Source organism: Dryobates pubescens, chromosome 14 (assembly GCF_014839835.1).
Source record: "Dryobates pubescens isolate bDryPub1 chromosome 14, bDryPub1.pri, whole genome shotgun sequence".
Taxonomy (NCBI): domain Eukaryota; kingdom Metazoa; phylum Chordata; class Aves; order Piciformes; family Picidae; genus Dryobates; species Dryobates pubescens.
Genome location: NC_071625.1, coordinates 3,231,671 through 3,245,646, shown reverse-complemented (window position 1 = coordinate 3,245,646; position 13,976 = coordinate 3,231,671). Strand labels below are relative to the sequence as shown.

At 42.2% G+C, this 13,976-nt stretch overlaps 1 protein-coding gene across 1 annotated transcript in view; it reads left to right on the top strand.

Annotated features, from left to right (window-relative positions):
• Positions 1-4,161: 4,161 nt before the first annotated feature.
• Positions 4,162-13,976, top strand: part of RGS22 (regulator of G protein signaling 22) — a 55,313-nt gene continuing 45,498 nt past the window's right edge. The window contains 4 exon segments of the mRNA XM_054167528.1: positions 4,162-4,246; positions 4,858-4,886; positions 7,212-7,274; positions 12,644-12,865. Of these exon segments, the coding sequence (XP_054023503.1) occupies positions 4,222-4,246; positions 4,858-4,886; positions 7,212-7,274; positions 12,644-12,865 (339 nt within the window). The 5' untranslated portion in view covers positions 4,162-4,221.

Sequence of the window (13,976 nt, the reverse complement as noted above, 5' to 3'; positions counted from 1 at the left end):
GGTAGGAGAGTAACAAAATGGGCTACAAGAAAGCAAATTCTTTGCTCAATTCACTAACTTGAAGTGTGAGATGGTCTCAAGGGTTGAGCTGCTCTTCTCACTGAAAACAGTTCCTGATTTCAAACCCATACAGTCTGTTGATAAAAATATTTTATCACAAGGGGGCACCAAAGGTTTTTCTTACAGAGCAGAGTTTTAGCTGTTTTTCTTTTCTTTAACCCTTATACTGTAATTACAAGTGCTCAGTTTTGAATATCTTAGAGCAAGGGTTGGCCCTAGGAGCTGCCTACCAAAATCTCCAAGAGATGAGTAGCATCCTGGGAAGCAATCCAGATGGGATTAGTTCTCCAAGGCCTCCTTTACAAGGTGAAGCTGTGCTGGGCACACAGCCAGGTTCTACAGCAACTAGGCAGGATCATAGACTGGCCTAACAGTGCCTGCTGGCTCAGTTTCATAACTGGCTCAGCCATGGACTTGGATTATCTGTCAGTCTCCATGCCAGCCTAGTGTTGGCAATTCATCATAACTCTCTCGTGGAAGTGCTGCAGCTGAAATATTTCAGGATTGACAGTTTCAGGAGCTGCACACTCTAGACTTTATTTCCCAACCACAGAAGTATATTTGATAGTAAAATTCAGTATGGCTTTACAAAGTATGGGGAATCTATACAGGCTTCCTCAACCTGTCATGATTTAAAATGATCACAGGAAAAATACCTTATTGCATGCATTTTATTCATACTTAATTGATGTCCTGATGGCTTTAGTCAACAAGAAAAGCATTCCCGTTGGGAAGGGGCTAAATATTCCCATGTAAAGTATTTTAAACAATATCAGATGGCAGCATGTTTTGGTTTGGTCTGTTAAATGAAGACTGGGTGTGAACTTTGGAAGTTAATCTGTTCTTTAACTAAGGTACTTCTGGAGTCCAGGAGCGCAACAGGCAGGGAAGTAGAATGTCTACAAAATAAGCAGGCTGTAATTTGTGGTGTTTGCGTGCTTTTCTGAAGAATTATTGAATCATAGAATTGTCAGGGTTGGAAGAGACCTCAAGGATCATGTGGTTCCAAACCCCCTGCCATGGGCAGGGACACCTCACACTAGATCAGGTTGCTCAGAGCCACATCCAGCCTGGCCTTAAAACCCTCCAGGGATGAGACTTCCGCCCCCTCCCTGGGTGCTCTTAAGGAGTCATTATGGATTCTTACACTCTTCTTAACACCTGCTCTGGTGACATTACTGTGTTCTGCAAAGTGCTGTACATAAAACCTCCTTTTCCTTTCATCCTGAGATTTTTTTCACTTTTTTTCCCATCAGGATCAGTCTCCCAGTGTGCTTCATTATACAGCTACACAAGCAGATGAGGCAGTATAATGGCAAAGGTGGGAACTGGTGGTCCCTGGGATGTGTTGTCTCAAACAACATATCCACGGGGCTGATGCACCAGTAATGTCTCACACAGATAGCGTAGTTTTTAGCTGACTAGTCCTGGTCTGGGGAGCCATTGTTGACATCTGATTGTAAGAGCATGACTGGAAAGGCACCTGCATTCAGTGTTCCTTGTTGGGTGTTAGGAGATGATCTTGTTAATTGGTGTGTTTGGCATTGCCGCCATATGTGGCTCCTATCTGCGTAAGCTTCTTCATATGCCTCTTCTTGTTGGCCCTTTACTTGGCAGGTGTTAAGCCAAGATGAAGAAACTGACCTGTCTTAAACTGAGCTGCAAGAAACCACAGAAAAATAAAACTTGTCATGAAACTTGCACACACAGCTGAAGACAGGAAGTGGGGTAAACTTGCAAAGCTTGAATTAGCACAGCCAGAATCTACTACAAAGCAGGAGTCCAGTTTACCTGCATGACAGAAAATACACAGTGACAATGCAACCTTTTGTACATGGTGCCAAAACAGCAGGGAAATCTGAGACACAACTGTCACAGCTTCTTCTGATTGGTGTCTTATGTTTCAGTTAAGGGCTATGCTATGGTAAATTTGCTTCTATTTTCTGAGCTCTGAGTAGTTGAAGTTCTCATGAAAAGACTTTTTGTATTGTCTTCAGAGAATGACTTTATTTCTAACACACTTCAAACTGCTGCTGTCCTTACCAACAGTTTTTTTTTCAGTGAAGTCTTAGTGCTCTTTCCCAAAACTGGAAAAGCTAGAGAGATACTCTCTTAAGGCTCTAACAGTTATTTCCTCAGACACTACACTAATGAAACTTGCTGAAGGGCTCAGGCCTTTCTGGTACTGCAGGTGTGAAGTAAGCAGCTTGCATATGTCATATAGCAAGAGTACAAATGCATAAGACAAATGGTTAAGTGGTCCTTCCAAATACCAATTCACTTTCCAGGTATGCCTTTGGATTCCATTTATTTTTTTCTAAGACTTGTATCTAACAAAGAGTTCAAAATTTATTTCAAGCCTTTCAACTCGATAAAACACCTCTGTCTTGGCCTGGTAGAATAAGATTGTTATGGGAATCCCAGGACCATTAATGACATGGACAAGACAAGGAATGTTCTCCAGTGACTATCCAAATGAATACTCTTTTTGAGGTCAAGCTCTTTGGACTTGCCTTTCCTCTGACAGTCTCTTCCATGAGTAAAAGGCTTCTAATGGTGACAGACCAAAGCTGTGTGACGACATCTTTTACTCTGTAGCCCTTCCTTTTTCATTTGTAAGCATTTCCTTTTTTTGTCTCCTCACCTAGACTATCTTCAGGAATTATTCCCCACCCCCCTTTTCACCATTCTTTTGAGGGCTCCTATTCCAAATAACTGTTTCCTCAGGTGTCTGCATTAACTTTTTCTGACAGCCATAGAACTGCATTAAACTGTTGTAAACTATAACTACCACATTCAACACAGAGGCCATACCTGTGCCACTTTGCCAACAGGATCATTTAAGGGCTTAACCATCTGATGACTGATCTGTGCTTTCAGGATCTAAATCCTGTTTTGGCAGTTCTGCAGTCATTTAAATAAGCTTCCTAGCACTCATTTCCAGTTTATGAGACTGTTGCTTGCAGATGCAAAAGTGAAAACATGGCAATGATCCAAAGAAAGAATTGTTACATTTAGCTAAAGTTGGCTTTTTGTACAGATATTTAGTTATTAAAGCTATCACATGACAAAAAGCCCATCTATAGCTGAGATGGGATAGTTCTATTTAAAATCAATGAGAATTAGTTCACAGCTGCCCTTGGAGATCCCTCTAGATTTGCCTTTTCATTTTCTTTTAACAGTGTTTGCCATGTTTTGAATGAGTAATTAATTATGGGGACTTTTGATGACTGTGCTAGAAATGTGACTTTTTCTCATGTCCTGGAGTACCCCTTTGAACCAAGGAAGAAACAAACATTCTGAGGCTACTCTGTCTCTAATATCTTTTCTTCTTCCACTTAGGCTGTTTATAAACATTTCCCTAACTGGGGGGAAATGTAGCTGCCTTTGGAATGCTGCTGGGTCTGGGCCTTGGCAGCAGGCGGGAGCAGGGAAGGCTGTTACCAAGGCTGCAGGTTGTGTTGCTGGCACATCACAATGGAGCTATTTGTACCTGTTAGGAAACAGCCCAAGTTTCATCTCAGCCTTAGAAATGTGAAACTCTTCATCTTTTCTTTCTTAACTGCTATGGAAGTTCACTGCTGTAGATAGGACTTTGCATCTTGGGATCAAGCCTTACTGCCTACTTTGCAGGTGCAGAACTATTTGACAGATGACATGAATCCATTGCTCATTAGTCATAGGTTTTGAGATTTTTATTTTAAAGGCAAAATCCCTTGTGGCTGGAGGGTTTTGCTAATGTAGGGGAAGGTAGACTGTATCATTTTGGGCTGAGAAACTTGCAGGGCAGTTGAAAAACAGAGCATTCAATTTTATTTCTTGCTAGAAGTATCCTCAGGTGCCCAGTTCAGAGGCATCTCTTCTGGGACTGTACGTTCAGTGAGCCTGATAGCAGTCTGCTTCAGGGAGGTGTGCACCAGCAGCAGAAGCGTTTGCTCACCGCCCCGGTCAACTCTTGCATTGTCTGCAGCGCCATAGCAACCCCACTTTGCTGGGAGCTGTGCAGCAGAGCCAGGCTGCCTGGCGCAGTCCAGCAGTCACCAGTCAGGCCCGGGAACTCTGCTGCTTCAATTTCTGGTCTGCAGTCAAGGATTTCAGCTTTGCAAATGAGGTCGCTAGCTTGCAGGTGTGGATGCTAGCCCTCACGTGGGTAGATTGAGGATGCAGTCGAAGAGGATTACCACCGGTAAGTAACGCTTCCCGTGCGAGGAGGGGCTGACCCCAGGTGATTGTCTCTGCTCCAGGGAGGGGGATACAAAAGAGCAGGATTTTGTACTGCTAGGTTTAAACTTGCCCAGCACAATTCATTAATCTGAAGAGAGAACTTTAATTCCTTCAAATGGCGTCACAAATACTCTCCTAGAATGAGTGAGAATTGCTTATCCAGTAACACCTACAATTAGGTTTTTATTAATTTTTATCATATGATTTGTAGTATTTCCTTTTTAAGGCTCCCAGAGTCTCATACAAATTATTTCCATTAAACCCAGCAAGCTCCTAATCAGTTTTGCAGAGGAAAGTTGACAAAAAGTTAACTGCTACATATGAGAAATAACCTGGGTAAATAATGCTTGAATCACCTTTGAATCACTCTTGTGATAGCCACTCTTTGATGCATGGCTCAACACTGCTGCATATTTTCAAAGTTTATTTGATTTCCTCAGGCTAAGTTAGTTTATTCCAGCCTATCCAGGAAGGCTGTCATGCCTCACCTCTTTTTGTTCCTGGGAGGTAACTGTTGTTGAACAAGCTTGCCTGTATTGCTTGAATAACCTATGTTTCACTTTTGCATTTCAGAGCCTCCCTCTATAACAGAAGAAGTGTTTGTGAGTATGCTTTGTAAGGTTTGGGCATTTATTTCATCATGCAATTGTAAGGATAAAAATAGCCCACAAAGAATGGTTTTAGACACTGTTGAGTTCCTTGTTTCTTCTAAGTATGGAGTAATGAGTAATTCCTCACAGTTTTCTCAAACAAAAAAACCCACTTGGTTTGAAAATAGTTAGGGGAAAAAAACTTGAAGAAAACTATGGAGAGCAAGGACTGAAATGGAAAGGAAAGGGAAATTATGAAGAAAGGAAACAGCTGAAAGATGTAACAAGACAGGTTTAACAATCACCTCTGCTTTAACTTTTCTACTCTAGGAGCTGGGGTTGTACAGCCTGGAGAAGAGAATACTCTGGGGGGACCTAAGAGCTGCCTTCCAATACCTGAAGGGATCCTTTAGGAAGGCTTCAGAGGGACTTTTCATGAGGACAAAGGGGAATGGTTTGAAGGTGGGGGAGAGCAGGGTTAGACTCGATCTTAGGAAGCTCTTCAGTATGAGGGTGGTGAGGCTCTGGAACAAGCTGCCTGGGGAGGTTGTGGCAGTCTCCTTCCTGGGGGTGTTGAAGGCCAGGCTGGATGAGGCCTTGAGCAGCTGAGTCTAGTTGACTAATCAACCACTGTTTGCATTTCTTGCTGTTATATGAGACTACAGAGGATTATGTTCTTGGCAAATTAAAAGCACGTTACCTGCATGTTCTTATAGAGTTTATACTTCAGCCAGTAATAACTGAATTGTTTTGAGTAAGTCTTTTGAAACAATAGTATATTTTTATGGGGTATTATCATATCTAAGCCACCTTCAGATTCATCCTTATCAGTGTTATATCTATTTGTGCATTATCCAAACCAAACAGAAGGCAGACTGCAGCTTGTTGCTGATGAATTTTTTTGGTGAAATTTGGTAAGACTTGGTGAGTTGACTTCTGGATCTGATTTGCCCAGTGAGATTAGTGACAGCCTTTTCTGTTGACTTCAAAATGCTTTGGCTTAGATGCTTTGGTGAATTCTCTTACTTAGTGCCCTAATATCTCAAGGGCCATGGTACTGCAGCTGTATTGGACCGTGTGCCTGTGATGCAATTCAAACATGATCTCTGTAATGCAGAAAGCCTTGCTTTCAGTGTTGGCAGTGTTTTCCAGGAACAAGTGGCAGCTAACTTGTCCTGTGTGAGTCACAGCCGCAGCCATAAGGGCAAAGGAACAAATGTTGTCAGACTATGGCTGGGCAAATACCATCAGGTCTGCTTCTGACTTGCCATGCAGCACACAGGGGCTTACCTCAGGTCATATTAAAGGGCACTGGCTCAAGATTTCTTCCTCACTTGAGTACAAGCTCTCATATTGAGGTTAGACACTGCGGGATCTGGATCAGGATACTGGCTCCCCACAAGGGATACACTCTGCAGAATCTTTCTTTAATGCTGTTCCTCACTAGTGCATTCAATGCTATCCACTTAGACAAAAGGTTTGTGTCATGAGACCTTTGCTGATATTGCCAAATATATTTGATTTAGATGCACTGTTCCTGTGTTGTAAGGCAGAAATAATAGAATAGCCAAGAAACTGCAATTATTAAAACCTGTTTATGAGTCTTCATTATGCTGAAGAGACATTTCTGAAGATCAGTGGAATAAAGTTCTAGCTTTACCTTCAGCTGACTTGAAATTGGTTTGTCAACAGCAAAAAAATAATAATTTCTATTCTAAAGTTTTTGAGTCTCAATAGGATTTGGAATGCAGGTGTCAGGGTACCAAAGTATCTGTAGATGCAGTCTTCACTTCTGATGAGGTCAACAAGCATCCTCCCACTTCATCCTCCCACTTCTGTCAGATTCAAAGTATGGCTGCTTGCTTTGTGAGCCAAATTATAAATAAGTGAACTCCCTTTTCTTCCCCCAACATCCCCAAGCAGCAGCATGCGAGAAGCAGCAGGCTCTGGTGAGTTTTTATGCCCAATTCCTTCCCAGATGTATGAGAGAAAGTTATAAGGTGAAGAATTCCTACACAGTGGGCTTATGCAGATATTTTTCAAAAGTAAACATGCACATTTCCAGTATTTAGAAGCTGTTGGTTTATGAAGGCTTTATCTGAGTTTTCTTGGGAAAGGATTTACCTTCATGTGTGTGTTTGAAATTGCTAAGGACCTCAGCGGTGTGCAGTGGCTGGAATATAACAATGATGATGTCCACAAAAGCAGGCAATGCCATTTGCCAAATGTTTGCATGTCATATCTCATGGAAGAAACACTGCTTGAGGCACCAGTGCACTCAAACCATGCTAGTACAGACTGGTACAAGCCTTGCTTTCTGTTTTTGTTTCTCTGCAGGAAGAATGCTTGGCCACAGATGATATGTTTGTGGAATACTTCAATGAATTTTTGAGTCTTCCAGTAAGTACCTTACAGAAATCTCTTGCAAAATAGAAGAACCTCCTTACTAAGGTTACTGATAAGGTAACCCATCTTAGAACATTTTAATGCTGCCTCTGGGTAGCTAAATGGCTGTCAGGGATTGTCTGTATTCTAATGGTAGCAACTCTTATTGCTCAGTGCTATTATCAGCATCAGATAAATAACTGTGTCTGGACTCCTCTTGCAAATTTGTGTATTTGAATCACAGTGCACCAAAAAAATCTTAATAGGAAATGGAAGAGACACATAAATACTTGTTTAGAAAGTATATGAAGTCTGTTTTTATTCCAGTATCATGACATGTCAACATAACAAATGTTTGTCCTTTTACATTCTTCTGGCAGTGCACTTAGTGGTTAACAAAAACATCTTAGTGAAGGGACCAGCTCTGTTTCTCTTCATGTCTGTGAAGGTCTCAGAGTTGGTACTCCCCTCCTCTTCCATCTGCAGCTCAAAGGATCTGCGTGTTGATCCAGTTGCAGTTAGATCACCATACTCAGTGCCCTGTATTTAACCAGTTGCTGCATATTTTGCTCTCATGAGAGTCACAGGTTCTGTCCCGCTCCCTTGGTGTGGCAACCTCACCCAACTTCAGTCTTGACCCTGACTAGCTGCATTCTCTCCATCCCCACACCCACAGTCCCCTGCGAGGTGGCACAGACTGTTCCACATTGTCACTCATGGCTTTCATGGGGTCTCCCAGCTCATCTAACCTAGAGTTGCACCCACAGGCTGTCCCCCTCCTAAGGCTCTGCAGACCAACACTGTGACAACGTATCTGTATTTCTGTGACTTGCTTGGTAGGAACCACCCTCAGCTTTAGGAATGGCTGGAATGTTTCTTGATGCCCCTTGGACCTAAGACCATGGCACAGCCACTGTTGGAAGAAGCTCAGCTATGGTTCAGCTTTACCAAACTGAACTAGAGATAGATGTGCTCTCTAAGCCACAGCACAGACTGGTGTAAAAGTGCACATTGTGGGAGCTGCAGAGCTAAGGATGTTAGAACAGGCTCCCCATGCCAGTTTTTACCCCTGTGCTAGAATCTGGAGGTGTTAATTCTGCCAGAGTGGGTTTTGTGCGCAGGAGCACCACTGGCTTCTCAGGTGCTCAGACTTTACCTGCTTTCACCACACTGCAAGAGTCCTAAGAATTATTCTGACAAAGCTAGGGAAACACAGATGGAAGAAACTGTGGTGAGAGGGCTGTGGTTTTGCCTCCCCACTCCCTTCACCCTCTCCTTGCAGCTGGTTTAGGATATCTCCCTAAATCCAAGCCTAACTATGTCCTTTTCTAACATGGGTCTTCTTCCATGTGCCAGCTTGTTCTTAGCAGAGGGCTGCCATCCTCCACCCTTTGCTGGTTATTCAGAAACTATACTGCAAGTGTTCCCCAAATCACAGAGGATGGAGAGGGTAAGAAGTTCAGCTTGCTTAGTCTCTGGATCTCCTTGGACATGCACAGATTTCAGGACATCTATTAGAGGCCAAAATTCTTCTTGGCCTCAGAGGGCTCCTCAGCCCACAGTCCTGGCGCAGCTCAGCAGCTCTAAACTGCAGCGATTGTGCAGGTGCTCCTGAAGGCTCTGGAAGGTCACAGAGAAGAGTTCACAGGCATTCTGCAGTAAGCACCCTTCCACACTGGTAGTCTTGACAGTTTCTCAGATGACACATGGTCTCTCTTCTATGCATTTATATATCTTCATGAGAACAGATGCTCTATTAGCCATTTTTATCTGTAATGATCTCATTATTTGGTTTATTTTCTCTTTGATCTTTTCCTGGGGCTTTACCCTCTTCAGGATTAAGTTCTATTAGTGCCTTGAGTTCTGTGGTTTGAATATCTTATATTCCCAGTTTCTCTCTCCTTCTCAGAAGGCCTCTGCTAAAACACAGCATTGAAATTTCCATTGCTTTATTCCTGTTTTGCTTATGAGCTGTTGCCTGGGAACGGCGTTACCCAGGTGTGCTAGTAGTTAGGCAACAAGTTAAACTGAAAATATTGTGTGACTCGATACAAGAAGTCAGGGGTAGCAGATGCCTATTTTAAGAGACTGCCTCTGACTTGATTTATAATGCACCACTGGTCTATGGAAAATTGTATCACTGGGGACCTGCTATAGCAGCAGCAGCTTTCTCTGTGCTTTGATTTACAGTATAGCTTCTAAGTGATTCTGTTGCTATAATAATAGTCAGTGCAATCTGACATGGATATCTAGGTGTTCTAAAGGTACTGTAATGAAGGATAGTTTTCACAGAAAATATTTTGGAAAGGTAAAATATTACCAAACCCCCTCCTGAGGGCACTTGTTGCCAGTGCTACGGTGATTTGACAGTAGCAGAAACCAATTACATGACATAGAAATGAGTTACACCTTCCTTAGTAACTAATCTGAAATTAAAGACTTAAGAAAAACATTTCTATTTCTGGCCAGTGAAGCATCCCTGGAACTGGAATCTTTGATCAATGTATTTAAAACATCCAAGAATATATAAAATTCAGAAGTCAGAAATTGCCATCCAGCTGGGTGTTGAAGGCCTCAGTAAGCGTGCTCAGTAATGGCAATGTGTATCTCCTGCACTCTACAACCTGCCTGCTACTCATTCCACCCCAAGTTGATGGTGGGGCCTTGGCCCTCATTTTCCAGTTACCAGTGGTCCTAATGGAGACCCCCCCCACCTCTTTGCAGCCTCAAGATGCTGCACTAGACATGAGAGCTAACTCCACTTCAGTCATATTCAGGAAATGGTGCTCTTGGTGGCAAGTCCTTGGCTTGTGGATTTCCTTGCACAAGAAAGCTACCAAGTGACCACAATTTTACCAACTTCAGATCTGAAGACTACTCCTTTTGAAAGTCATGCTTTTATAAGGTAGTCTGAGAAGATGGTTTTTCTGTAAAGATGATTTACTGGCTGCTCTGATGCCAAGGCATGCACACATCTTGATTGTCTTGTGGGTAGGTAACTACACCCTGATCCAAACCCTAAAAGTTTGGACTAGAACCACATGGTTTTTCAGTCAAGTATACAGTGAATGGTGTCTTCCTCTTTTTATCCCACCAGTGGATGTTCTTCTGTTCCATTTGTAGATTTGTCTGATAGATAACTTGTCATCAGACTCCCAAAATATCCACAGGCTTCACATTTAAAAAACTGTCACTAGCATCTCTTTTATTACACTGAAGTTTTCTCCTCAGTGAATTACAATGTGTACCGATCTAGAGTAAGTTGCAAAGGGTTAAGTAAAAGTAGATGCCTGATCACTTACTGTTGCCTTTACTTAGCTTTCAAGTTGAACAACATGGAACTGAAATAATCTGGTTGTGTCTAGCTAGAATCATAGAATGGTCTGTGTTGGAAGTAACCTCCAAAGGTCATCCAGTCCAACCCCCTCTGCAGTCAGCAGGGACACCCTCAACTAGATCGGGTTGCCCAGAGCCCTGTAGAGTCTCACCTTGAATATCTCCAGGGATGGGGCCCCAACCACCTCCCTGGGCAATGTGTTGCAGTGGTTAGCTAGCTGGCTCTTTATTACAGAAGTTGCACTTTGCTTTTCTCTGCAAGCAAGAGCACAGCAAATCCTGAAAGAAAGAAGCATCTTGTTTCTTAGTGTGCTGCCTTCTGTTTCCTTTTTAAAGCATGACAACATAAATAAGGTAGGATAGATTTGGAGGTTAAGGTTGCACAGCCAGTCACTTAAAAGCTGGGAACAACCCAAATGGAGTTTGAAAGTAAATGAAATGTACATGTAGCAAAGTGAGAGGAGGTTTGAATGAAGTATAGAGAAACCTACTGCACATGAAAAGCTCTTTAAAGTTCTGTTCAGTACATCTGGAGAAAAAACCAAACCAGAAAACACTAAAAAGTGTTGAGTACCCTGGAGAAAATGAATGCCAAAAGAGGCACAAGGTGTCAGAGAACAAAAAACAAGCCATGAGTTCAACTGCAGTTAGGTAACTAATGCAATTTAATGCCCAGCTTTGAGCAGTGACAGTCTGATGTCATAAGCACTAATCATACACTTAATGCTCTCACATGCTTTGTGCTTTGCCAGGCTGAGCCTCCACAGTGAGACATTATGGGATAAGCAGGGAATGTTGTAACCACATATTGCGGCCACATGGCTCAGTCCTGGGCACTGCTCTGCAAGGCAGTGATCAACAAAAGGGGCTCTGAACAGAAGCAACAAAATATCTGACACAGACATGGTTACTTTGGACTTACATAGGTGTGAAGAGGAGTAAAACTGCTCTGTAAGATAATTTGATGTTACATGCAGCATTTAGTCAGTATGTATAGCACGTATATGAGTTCTGTGTGTGTATAGATGTGATACGTGACAGAGTTCAAGGAAATGAAAAGTACAGTGCTTGAAAAATTCAAATAGTCTTAATTGCAAGGGAATGACAACTGCACAAACACCAGGTGGGATCCTGTCTGGAGCAAAGCCAAAAGGAATCTTGGCACTGGCTCTGGAATCTGGGCAGGATTTTCTTCAGTTCTCAGATACAATATGCCTTCCTGTCTTCCACCTCAGCGTGGAGATGCTCACACACTCTGGCTCTATCTAATCTCATATTCATATCTGTCCTGGGCATTCCCCAGTACTGCTGTAAAATCCAGCCATATTTTTCTGCTTCCTTTCAAGGAAGAAAACTTGAAAGGTGGTCTTTTAGGGAAATAATACTAGTGCTCAAAAGATGAAAGATGGCTCTGTTTTAGTGTGTACAAGTGGGTTTTGGTTTTTTTTGAGCTGACAGAACTTAGTTACATAGCTGAAGCTGATTCTATACACAGACTTTCACTGAATTAGTGCTGTGTAACAAAATTCACTGCAGGCCATAGGGTTTGGTAGATGTTTGACCTGCAAGTAACAATATGGTGCAAAGCCTTTCCCACATATGAAAATCTCCAGATTCATCTGCCTCAAAGGCACCTCACGTGTAAAAGGTCAGCTTCATTACCCATCTTTCCAAGCCTCAATTTATTATGGTAATAAATGAGGGAATACCAGTGGAGATCTGATCCTGTAGGTAAGCAGCCTCCTGCAGAACTAAAGTTACAGTGAATTACATGTTCTAGACATCTGTGTACTGCATCTGTGGTGTGCATGTGAAAAACAATGCTCTGTGCTCTAGAATGAGTTCCATTCCTGGCAGTTAAGCATAGCTGAGACAGAAAGTAAGAATGCTTTGGAAAGCTGTTCAGCAAAGAGACTAGAGAACAGCAGGCAAGAGAAACAAGCTTCATAATACCAGCTTGCATTCTGCAGGGTGCCTCTCTACTATAAAATGTAACTTTCTTAAATTAAAAAGTTCCCTCATTGCAATGTTGTAAACTTCTTTTGTAGACTTTCGCCCAGCCAGTGAAGTTTAATTCTGACTTTGGGGTTTTTGAAGTAGTTAATGATGCCCCACAACCCCTGGAAAGCCAGCTGAAAAAAATTCTGCATGATCAGAAGTCTCCAAACCTCATTTATGATGTCCTGAGGAAAGCAAAGGACAATGGGCAGACCTCCAAACCGTGCAGCACTTCTCCAGCCCTTGCTATTGATCCAAATGACACCACTATGGTAAGCATCTTGCAGCCCCCCACTATATATTTAGGTCTTACTGTAGAGATACTGGCAGTAGTTGTTGTTGTGTTTGGCTTGGTAGCTTGGGAAAAATGTTAATTTATGTTAGGAAAACATAATGATGGGCCAAATTCTGCCCTGCCCCACACATGTGTCTAGCAGACAAGTGAATGGAATTACAGATGTACATCCTGCAGCACAGAACGTTGAATATTCTGGAGGGCAGAATTCAGTTGTGTGGTCTGAATACTTCTGAATATTAAAAGAAAAAATATTATGACAACAGTTACTTTAGTAGTGATCCCTGGAATGTGCAAATTGACTGAAACTAATGCATCACAGTCTTTCCTTATTAATTAATTTCCTCATGTGGCTATGAGCTCATCTGTGGTCTGGCAACACACAACTCTCTCTTCCATTAATCCCCAAGGGATTTGCATAGTTAGCATCAGTTGAAATGGCCAGAGAAAATAATCTTTGGCAGCACAAAAGCTAAATTAAAGTTAGGTTGGATTTTATTTTAAAAAGTATATATAAATAATCTTGTATTAGACTTACTCAGACAACATCAGTTTGGGTCTTCTCTCTACTTTTAGGGCTTTCTTCATCACCAAATTAGGTAGGTTAAAAGCAGGAGCTGAAGCACCATATGCACCTGAGAGAATACAAGACAGTGGGAGTTTAGCTTTAAGCAACAGCTTTGGAGGAGGCAAAAATATTTCTGGGATACTTCATTCCTTCCTTTATTGCTTACTTTGCACTGGTGTGACTGATGTGACTTCAGTTCATTTCATTCAAGGCCAGGCTAAGGTCTCGCTACATTTTTAGAAGCAGTTGCTCTAGGTGATGTCATAGCTGGAAAGCTGAGAGAGAAGCAGGGAGCTGGAGAAGGCTGCTGCTCTGCCCAGTGTAAACTTAATGATTTTCAGAAAAGAAAACAGTGCTGAGAGAGGTCAGAAGGCAGTGACATTTAACAGAATAATAGTAATGTGAGATTGCAATTATCTGCACCTAAACCGCACGAGTGCTATCCCAGGACAAGGCTCACAGCTATCCCTACCCTGCTAAATAACTGTGTAAACAAACACTTCACCTGAGAGCACAAAAG